The sequence below is a fragment of the Lycium barbarum genome, chromosome 11 (assembly GCF_019175385.1).
Source record: "Lycium barbarum isolate Lr01 chromosome 11, ASM1917538v2, whole genome shotgun sequence".
Classification (NCBI taxonomy): Eukaryota; Viridiplantae; Streptophyta; class Magnoliopsida; order Solanales; family Solanaceae; genus Lycium; species Lycium barbarum.
The window spans coordinates 102,214,617-102,226,180 of record NC_083347.1 but is presented as its reverse complement, the minus strand read 5'-3'; the positions used below and the strand labels follow the sequence as shown (position 1 = coordinate 102,226,180).

Genomic DNA, 11,564 nt, shown 5'->3' with positions numbered 1-11,564 from the left:
GAGGGTACTTGGGGGTTTGCAACTATATAAGTATCCCTTTCTTTTGTTATTAGACTATACCATATTCAATGTCGAGTAGTAGAAACTCAGCTTGGTCTTTACTCCTTCCAAAAGAACCAAATAGCAGTGACGATGAGAGTTCAAATCATAGCAGTTTTTCGAGTGATACCAGTGATTTCAAACTAGACGAGCTAAATCTGCACCTTCTTGTAGAGCGTAATGATGATTTCTGCAGTGTGAAATATTCAGATCCGCGGGAATATTATTGTGGTTTACGCCGAGAATGGACACATCAGATTGCCGAATCAGAACGTCTTGTTCGTGACTTGGAAAATCTCAACGCTCCAATCCCAACAAGGTACTCACTAACCATGCCTCGAGTAGGTCCAACAACTTGCGAGATGGCCGTACAAAGGATTAGAAAAGAAAACAACAGAATGCTGGCAAGATGTTGTAGATTTTACATGCTAAAGTTGGCTGAAGAACAAGCATCATCAACCTGTAGAGAACTAACATCTCTTGAAAAACGATGTGTGTTAAGAGACCGTCAATATCGTTCTGGGGACGATATCGAGGACTTCTATTCTGATGACGATTAGGGTCTATTTAGGCTCACTGTCTTAGATTATGGGTCATTTAAGTTTCGGACTAAGGCTGTTAATTTGTATTTTTATTTTATGATGAAGTCATCAATTTGAACTAGTTTGGCATGTTTTTAATTTGCTTTTATTGTTAAAGTCTATTATTAATTGACAATTTAACAAAAAAACACAACTAAATTAGTACATAAAGGGTGTGGATTACATTATAGGGGAAAAGGTACAACTAGTAAAAAACATAATCCATAGAAATATTAAACTTAATAAACAAAATACATATAAATAATGAACAACAACAACATAGCACAAATAATCTTCCACAATTTAAGTTTTGCTTTCAAAGCTATTTTCTCATGTTGAGCCTCTCTAAGTTTAGCCTTCAGCAAATTTCGTTTTTTTTTTTCGGAATCGGTGAGCAACACCTTCAAACCTTCGCTTTTTTCTTCAGCTTCCACAAGCTTAAATTGCGAGTCCAACTTAGCGGTATCTCTAGAGATACGTGAAGTCGCAGTATCTCTATCCAAAACTGGATTTTTAAACTTCGCCGCCACTGTTTTATCCACGTGAATGCTATCTTCCCACCGAAAGTATTTGCAACCGCCCATATCCTATAAACATTACTAGAAAATCAGTTTTTTAAAGTAAAATATATGGATAACGTGAAAAAAAAACACTACAAAATGTAAAAATACTTACTTTGGGCACTTTACAACGCCAAAAACGATGACCTGGATTATCTTGGGTCTTTGATGTTTTTAGTTTATAGTAATAACTGCATTCGCAAATATCGGGTTGTATAGAAAACATAGAAGTTTCAAAACTTTGAGACATGTTTTTGGAAGTGCAAAAGTGTGTTGAAAGGGTGAAGATGGAGAAAATGAAAGAGAAGAGAAAGAATAAAGGTTGGGTCGGGTTTTTAGGCAAAGGTTTGGGTCGGGTTTTTAGGCAAAGGTTTCACGCACAGATCTGTGCGTGAAAGGGATAAAAAGTAAATGTACACTTTGGCCCTTTCAAGCACAGAATCTGTGCGTGAAGCCTAGTTTGGTTTTTTTTTTTTTTAATGGGTTAGTTTGGTTATAATTTTTTTTTTTTTTTTTGGGTTTCAAAAGTGTCGAACTCTGGTCAAGGGTTACGATGGATTTATATAATCTATTCATTCTTAATCAGAGATCTTAAATTTGAGTCTTGAATATGAAAAGACTAGTAGTAAATAGTACTTTCCCTTTTAATGAGCCTTCGGGGTGTTAATAAAATTAGTTGGAATTACAATACGACATTGAATAAAACAAATTCTTAGAAGACAAAATTGCATTGCACTAATAGTGTAAAATTACTTTTGAACTTATCATCTTATCAAAGAAAAAGTGACTATTCTTTGTTTGATTCGGAGATGAACATACTCTATTTGATCGTCTTCACTTAATCTTTTATATTTCTAAATAATTGAATGAAAGAGTCTTATATAGCTGAAGTGTAGAATATCAGTTGAATAAGCATTAGAACGGATCAAGTTTGTTCAATTTATTGGAATCAGGAGTTCTCATTTTGGGGGGATCACGATTTGGAATCTTGTGTTGCAAATAGAGCAATCGAGTGGCATATATTCCTCGTCCGATTTATAGCCACGCAGTACCTTCTTTGTCCACAAGATGGCATTTTCCACTTTTAAGAGTGATATATGTTACGTCCTCCATTAGAATTTATATGACGACATTTGACATAATATAATGTTTAATTGATAAAATATGGTTAGAATTGATGGTATTATTATATATGTCATGGTATTTTTTAAACTATAAAAATATATTATTAGGTGAAAATTTTAATTTTAAAATGATTTTAGTTTTAAAAAGATTTTAGAAATAAAAATGAAACCTCACTTCTTTCTTTCACTCAAAACCGTGCATGAGACTTTCATCTCACATAGGATTAGTCAATTCTATTTCTTGATGGGGCGAGAAAGGGATATAAATCAGAGGTAGAGTGTCACCTTGACGTGGTTGACATCAGTAGTTTTAAAAAAGAAAAAGTAATTTATAAACCGTACATATGGAGAATCAAGGCCCGGGTGACTCAACAGTGCCGAGTAGAATGGCTGTCGCTCAACAGAAAAAGTTACTTTAGGGATAACATAATAATCTTCCTCGAGAACTCACATCAACTGGAAGGTTTGACACCTCGATGCATGTCAACTCTTCGTCATTGAGGCTGTTAGGATGTCTCAGCTGCATTTTTCACTTGACAACTATCGTAATGATAAACGACTCGTCTTATAGCGATCTTCTGTAGAAGAAAGCCGATGGGTTTACGGACACCCAATAACTTTTACCCACACCCTATATGTATATTAAAATTTTTACTAAACATCTATAAATATTAGATTGTGACCTATTAACTATTTTATAAATTTGAGATTCATATAAGAATTCATAAATTTTAAATTCTGAATATACCGGAGACATTAATAGCACATAATAACAGGGTTGAGCAAAAACAGGTGTTGAATAGTTATACTTGGGGGAAAGGCAACGGGAAATGAGGAGTTGTTTGAAATCACACCCCCTTCTCGTAATTTTAGAGCGAAACGAGGGGCAGAGTTGAAAGGAGGCAGTATTCTCCTTATATAGCCTGTCACTAATGAGTTCACAGGTTCGCAAGGCACAGCCCATTAATGGCAATAAAAACTAGAATTGAAAGGCCATCCCATAGAATTTGTTCACTCCACTACTTGCATATACTGTAGTTATTATATGTTAAAAATTTAAAAGTAGTTAGATAAATAATGATTTGACAAAACAAATACACTACCAAAAAATGAATAATTTGCGGAAATTGAAATTGCAATTCATGGAGGTTTTAGCCTCTTTTAGCAAATAGAGGAGGTTAAAACCTCTGCAAATTGCAACTTTTAACCTCCGCAAATTACTCATTTTTTTGTAGTGATATTTTCTCAAGGCGGATGAAGATTGACTTTCGAGTGCATTCAAAGGCAAAAAGGGAACTTTAACTGTTAGATCCACCAGTCGAAGAGAGACATAAGTCAGCCTTAGTGATCGAACAGGGGCAAGGGACGAGTAGTTGCTCAACAATAAAAATTGATTTAAAAATAAAAGGATGATCATCCCAAGAGCTCATATCAACAGAAATATTTGACATCTCGATATTGACTCTTCGCCATCTCGGCAACTTCATATCTCAAATTTTGATCAGTTATTTACCCTATAAAGTGATACCTGAGTTGTATTCCAACGTCATAAGACATAAACTAGCCTTACTGATCCAACAGGGGCAAGGGAAGAAGTAGTTGCTCCATGATAAAAGTTGATCTAGAAGAAAAGATATTCTTCCCGAGAGCTCTTCGTCACCTGGATTATTTTACATTCGGAAAAGGCTTAAATATGTCATCCAATTATCAGAAATGACTCATTTATGCCACTCGTCAATAGTTTGACTCATTTATGCCATCGGACTATAGAATATGACTCATTTATGCCATCGAACTATAGGAAATGGCTCATTTATGTCATTCATCAATAGTTTGACTCATGTATGCCATCGTCCGTTATCAAAATGACTCATTCATGCCATATTTCATTAAAGCTGGTTTTACAATACCATATATGACACGTGGCCTCCAACTAGATTATGGTTGTGGGTGAGTACGGTGTATGGGTAAGATTTTTTAATAATTTGGTATTTAAAATTGGGCTGGTTTAATTAAACAACGTAAACCTTTAATTGGAGGCCACGTGTTATATCTGGTATTATAAAACCGACGTTAATGAAAAATGGCATGAACGAGTCATTTTGATGACGGGCGATGGCATAAATGAGTCATTTCCTATAGTTCGATGACATAAATGAGTCATTTCCTATAGTTCGATGGCATAAATGAGCCAAACTATTGACGAATGACATAAATGAGTCATTTCCGATAGTTGGATGACATATTTGAGCCTTTTCCGTTTTACATTTCAAGTGTTGAGATTTTTTTTTTTTTTTGGTTTCCCATCCGGTATCCGACACCCGCTTTTGGGCCCGACTAATTCGGACTTGTGTCGGGTAGTCCCACATTGGGGGCAAAAGTACTCCCTAATAATAGTGATTTCGTACCTAAGGGGATTCGAACTCGAGACCTTAATTAAGGATGGAATAGTACCAGCTACTCCACCACAATCATTAGTGGTAAGTGTTAGTTATTTGCCCTCTAAAGTGGTATTAGAATTGTGTCCAAAACTTTATGAGATAGTTCGGTCAATATTATAACATTATAATAATATTTTTTTTTCCTCATTGTTGCACAATTGACGTGGCTTCTTGCTAACTTTACTCAAACCATTCTCACCTCCTAAGTCCTACCTATATACCTCCCTTCTTTCTTCTCTCCTACTTATTTATACTTCTTTCTTCTCTTTCCCTTTATTCTTCTCATAAAATTCTCTTAGTTCATTCATCGGTCTTCCTCTGTTTTCTAATAACACAATCAACTAAGCAAATCCATCGATTCAAGCAAAATGGGCATATGCAATTCGTGCGAATCTACGTCTGTAGCTACGGTAAAACTAATACTGCAAGATGGAAGATTACAAGAGTTCCCTTATCCCATAAAAGCTTCATATCTCTTACAAAAATATCCCACTATCTTCATTTGTAACTCAGATGAAATGGAATTTGGAGATATGGTTTACGCCATAAATGGCGACGAAGAGCTTCAATTAGGTCAGCTATATTTTGCTCTGCCATTGAAGCGGCTAAGAAGTAAGCTTCGAGCAGAAGAAATGGCAGCATTAGCGGTGAAGGCTAGTTCCGCATTGAAGAGAAGCAGTAGTTGTTGTAGAGAGAAATGTGGGTATCGTAATAAGGAGTTTGTATTTTCTGAAGGTAAGGGTGGTGGCAAAGTGGCGGATGGTTCATTGAGAAAAGGGAGGATTAGTGGTGGTGGTAGTGGGAGGAGAGGGAAGCACATGGCGAGGTTGAGTGCAATACCGGAGTAGGGTAAAATCTTGTTTTGATAAATTTTTGTTTTACCAGGTAAAAGTAACTTGGCAAAAAGAATGAAATAGTTGAGGTGGTGGCGAATAGATCAGAAAACATGACCGTCGTAGAAAAGAAGAAAGGTATTGTAGATAGGTTTATCATTCAGATATTGAGGTAAGGTGAAAAGACGTGTTTGGTAAAGATGAAAATTGGAGTTACTGATTTTGGAAGACGAGTTGAAATTGCTATCGATTGTTGGATGCGTTGGAACCAAAATCCTAAAATGAATCCGATTCTGTATTGGAGATAGGAGAAGGAGAAATGAACAACGGTAATGAAAGTTAAATATATAGATATCGTGTGAAAGATTTTCGCTGATATCACTAGACTAGAAGCAATTATGATTGATCCTTAGATTAGAATATTGTTCCTCTTATTTTGTAAAAAGTAGGTTTTGTAAATAAGTTGAGATTCAAGAACTGCTCTCTATGATTCAAAATTGGTCTTCTTTTACTTTGATATTTGCTTTGCTGCTAATTAACGATATTAGGGGTTTTTACCCTCAAGGGATTGATCTCTTTTCGATCGGATCATGGTTGCAATTCACGCGACATTTTCGTTTACTAATGATTACCATCAATCACTATAACTTTAATATAGGAAAGTAAATAATGTTAACTCGTCATGAATGGTAATATATGATAGCTATAAATGTCAAAAACTACTAAGGTGGCATTTGTTTGGAGTTTTTAAGTTTGCAAATTTCGTTTTGAAATTTTGCATAAATAGTTTGTTTGGACTAAATCTTGAACGATGTGTTTTTTTTTTCTTGAAATTTTTCAAAATTAGTCCGCCAACTCTTTATAAAGACTGAGAAACACCGATATCCACTTAAAACTTGAGGATTTCGAGACATTAAAAATGATAAGAACAGAACCGAAACAAATAAAGATGATAAGGACAGGGGGCTGATGTCTATAAATTCTTAGCACTTAGTGGTCGTTTGGTGCATGGCCAAAATTATCCCGGGATTATAATCTCGGGACTAATTTATCTCATATCTTAGGACTATTTTATACCATCTTCTAGATGGTATAAAATAGTCCCAGGATAAGTGGTATAGGAAGGTATATCCCAGCTTATACCATGGGATGCATTTTATACTTTGTTTGGTACAAGGTATAAATACCTTCTACCAAACATGGTACAAAAAATTAATGCTGGAATATCCAGCTTATACCGTCTACCAAACGACCCCTTAATGTTTATAATCAATTTTAACGGATAAAAATTAACATTAAAGTAAAAATACACGTTATTTAATTATAATTAAGTAACAAACATGAGTATCATGAGACATATATATATTTGGGAACTGAGTAAACTTTTACCATTATTGTGTTTGCTTTCACTTATTAAGAGTTTAAGTAATATACGCAATCATGTAAATAATTTTATACCATCAGTACATTCTTAAATATTGTAGCAAATAATATATTTTATTATCAAAATTTGTGTTGTGTTCGGTTTCACCTATGTGTATCAAATTCAGCCATTTTGTTTGTAGAATATGCCATCAGCCATCTTCTCGAGCATAGATAAATACGGTGTGGATAAGAGCATTTTACTATAGTTTAAAAATCTAAGGAAGAAAACAAAATTGCTAATGTCGCCAAAATAGAGACAGAGTAAGATTCCGCCTGACAAGGACACCTAGGTCATGGCAGAAATTACTAGGACCATGCTACTTATAATATAATTATTCTAGCCAACTGTATTAATGTTTTGAACAAGATTAACTAATCAAAATGAATGGGATGAATTGTTGCAACAATTGGAAGTCAATGGAAGGACATATAAATAACTAAGTATTTGCAACTTGCAAGCCGCAGAATAAAGAAGTCCTTAAAACCATGTACTTTTTAAGTCATAAAATATTGGCTGGTAAAATCAGTCGAAATACCAGCAAGAAAACTTTTCTTTTTTGTTTCTCATCCGGTGTTTGGTATCAGCATTAGAGTCCCGACTAATTTAGATTCGCGCTGTGTTAGAATCGATAACCCGGGTAATGAGAAATTTAGCCAAACAATATTATAATGACAATAACAAAGACAATAGTTAGTTGATAACAACAGCAAGTAAAGAAAATAAATGAGGCACAAATTTAACGTGATTCGGTCAGTGTGACCTACGTCTACAAGCGGAGAGGAGCAATTTCACTATATCAACAAGAGTACAATAGAGAGTACAAAATTAGAGTAAATACTCTAATTACCCCAAAAGTATCCCAAGAGAATAACCTCACAAGATCACTCCAAAGAAGGGTTCACACAAGTGTTTCCCAACGCATAACTCTCTTATAATAAATACTCTAAAAAAAAAAAGGAGGGGGGGGGGGGGGGGGGAGTGTTGACACCCAATTTTGTCCCGCCTTCCTCCAAAATATTCATTTCCGCTTCTAATTTTTTTGGCAGCTTAAGAAATAATTATTTATACTTTACTACAATTATTAGCTTTTTATTGATACCAGCGTTTCATTATCCTATTGTAGTCACTAGCTGTTATTATTTTTATTTTATTACCGTTAGTACTACCACTATTATCATTATTATTATTATTATTATTATTATTATTATTATTATTATTATTATTATTATTATTATTGTTATTATTATTATTATTACCAGTATTATTACAATTTGCATTATAATCATTTCAACATTTTTTACCATCTTATGCACACGCATCGCATTTATTTTCGCGCAATTAAATAATAGTGTTTATTTACTGTTGAACTTTAAAAAATATTATCTCACAGCTATTACGCCGTCATACAATTTTATTTTTTATCTGAGTACTAATAAATACATACTTTTATATTAGGTAATATTTTAGCACGCGTTAGTATATAGTTATTTAAAATAGGTCTTTATTTAAATTTAGAAGCCCAAATTGTTTCTTTCATTCAGTCAATATTAGCCCAAATCCGAGCCCAATCAACCCAAATGTTTTTCGGACCAGCCCATTGGCACCCAAAATAATGAGCAGCCCAAAATATTAATTCAGTCCATAATTAATCCTAAAACCATTTGGGCTAAAGCCTAATTCGTTGAAACCAGCCCACAATTTGACCCAGTCCACTAACCCGCTAGCCTACCCGACCCGGCCCACGAAAACATTACAATTCCAATTTCTTGCCCAAAAACCTAATCAGCGCCGCTCCTCATTCTCTCTCCCTTCACCCGCTCCCTCTCTCTTATTCACGCAAACGAATAATCACAGAGAGCCTTTCGTTCCTACAGGCCGTGCATGGCCATTTCGGGGAAAGAAAATTAATGCTCGTCCTTTCCCCGTCAGTTTTCAACCGTTCAAGGTTTGTCTTCTTCTTTCCTTTTCTGTTTCGATCTGAAGCCATTTTAATGGGTTTCGTCCATTTGTGAGTTTGAATACTCACTTGTGATTGGTTGATTCAAACCTTGGAGGGATTTTTCCCTCCATTTTCCACTCATCTCTCACTAAAAACGAAGGGGGGATTTTAGGGCTTCTAGGGTTCTATATAAAGGACCCCAACTCCAGTGTCGAACGAGGTTTTTTTTTTTGGAATCGGGGGAATCTGGGTTGAACACACCAAAAAAAATTTCGATTAAAAAGCTTTAAAACTTAGTCCTATTTTAATTAAAATCCAGTTTCCAGTAGAATCTATACCGAATCAGTTTGATTTCCCAGTTTAAATTTTCTTTTTTTGTTGTGCTTGGGTGTTGAGGATTGCACTCGGAAAGGGTCCGAGCGTCGTTCGCCTTCAAGCGTAGACTCGAGATTCAAGCCCTGTTCACTGCACCCAAGAAAGGTAATCTTCTTCCCATTAAGTTATTTTCAGCATTTCTTGTCTGTTTCCTGCTTATATGTACTGAATTGTTAGTGTAGCTATGTTAATTGCTAGTTTAATATATGCTTATGTGTGTTGGTTGTCATTCGTATTTAGTTATGTTCGTTAGTAGTTTCAAGCATGTTTAAGTGTGTTAGCTTCTTAGCATTGGCTCTGGTTCAGCCTTATTGTGTTGTTTAGTTAGTGATTTAGTATTTATCATGTCGTTAACCCAACTTTGTTATACTGTAGTTTGATTTAATCTATGTTTAAGTACTATTGCGCTGTCAGACTTAGTTCATGCTCTTAAATAGTTCATGTGTTCTAATCATAAGATCATTTCTAATATTTTATGGCATTAGTTGACTGGTACATGATTAGTTGGATCAAATTCTTGCTTAAATGGATAGTAAGTTATTAAAGGTCAACACAAGGTCTGTCTTGTTGATTATTTAGTAAATCTGATATATTATAATATGAGTAAGAGAGGTTCTAGTCTGAATTTAGAGTAAGCTTAAAGTTTTATTAGTGATAACTATTGATGGAATGTTTGAACTATAACAAAATCATGTATATTTAAGAGTTAGAAAAATGGGATCTAAGCATTCTGAACTTGGTTTTACATCATGGTAGAAGCTACTGTGTACTGTTTGGTTTTAAAATATTTAAGTTGGTTATGGGATAGTCTGATAAGTACGCTTTAGGTTTGGATCCTGAGATTGTTAACGCGAGAACCTAATGTCTGTGCATAAAATTGAGTTAAATATGCTATCTCAAGCTAGTCATCTATGTTGAATATTTTATAGGTCTTTGAACTTGTTAAATGCTTCTGTTTGTGGAATAGGAATTCATATGCAATGACACTGCTTTATTTGAAGTCTATGTTGAGTCTACAATAGTTCTGGTGTTCTTGATAGGCCCTGTTATTTGTTCCCTCGAACAAGTCACATGAGAGTAGCCATTCGTCTCTACTTGCTGTCCGAATCTATGTCAAACTGAATGCCAGACTTCACCTCTCTGATCTAAATGTACACTGCACAGGACCATAAGTCTTTGGTTTTGACAGCATGGCTGGTATATTTAACCCCTCTTTGATTTAGACTACTGCCCAAACTAATGTTAATATTTAAAGCATGCTTACACTAGTTTAAAGCTGAACCCAGACCCTTTGCATACTCCTTAATGGCTCTGTTTCAAAATTGTGAAAATCTATCCTATGTGTTTTGGTTGTTGGTTAGTCGTATGAGTCTCAGAATGTGTTTTTGCACTAGTGAGCATACTGATAAGGCCTGCTTACATACTTTGCCCACTTGGGTTTATGTCCATGTTTCAAAATAACTCCGCAGCATTTGCTTAATTGTGTCTATGTATACTACGTATATCTTGAGATTTATTGGGTATATACTGCTCCTTTGCAGAACCTGTTATGACTTTATTTTTGACCAAAATGTGAAACATGCATAAGTCTGATTTCGTGTGTTGATATGCTTGCGTACAGACTATACCCAGTCTCATATACACTTCAGGGTATATGAGTTTGGTATATTTATGTATACACGGCACACCACTCTCTACTTGGTTGTGATAATCTATTGTTGTTAAATTTTGGGCCTTCCTTTCCTCTTACTGTGTTGGGTCTATGTGTACAATAGACTTAATTCGAAATTCGGCCCATTGTGCCTATTCTTGTACAGCCACTCGTTTGGGCCGTGAATTGTTTGTCTTAGCTGAATTAAATTTAATTTTCTTATTGTTATGTGATGGTATTTGAAGTTTCTTTCTTTGAGTTATGAATTTTGCATTATTAATTATCTAGACCCATACTAATCCTTTTCTTTCATTTTTATGCATGACCCTCTCGATTGAGTCCAAGGGACTCGTTTTCTTCCTCATTCGGTGTTGGGCTAAGGCCCAACGTGATTTCTCTCTTGAGTCAGCCCCCATACGCAGCATAGAAAAAGATTTTTTGGGCCAAAGCCCATGTGGCAGAAAGCTGATTGCAGCAGCGTTAAAATGGGCTAAGCCCATTTAATTATATTTGCTCCTCTACTTTATTTTATGCATTTAATTTGTATTGTGTGACTAACACTTTACTTTGTTTTGTTTTCTTAGCTTAGATGAAC

General features: G+C 35.0%; 1 protein-coding gene across 1 annotated transcript; it reads left to right on the top strand.

Moving 5' to 3' along the window:
* The first annotated feature begins 4,965 nt into the window (after positions 1-4,965).
* LOC132617385 (uncharacterized) lies at positions 4,966-6,095 on the top strand. The gene has a single exon (XM_060332377.1). It carries the CDS (start codon positions 5,114-5,116, stop codon positions 5,591-5,593), a length of 480 nt encoding a protein of 159 aa, XP_060188360.1. The 5' UTR covers positions 4,966-5,113; the 3' UTR covers positions 5,594-6,095.
* Positions 6,096-11,564: the final 5,469 nt, after the last annotated feature.

What these genes read in the sequence shown, in the direction of transcription:
- LOC132617385 (XM_060332377.1), top strand. Translation starts at nt 5,114, where the DNA reads ATGGGCATATGCAATTCGTGCGAATCTACGTCTGTAGCTACGGTAAAA.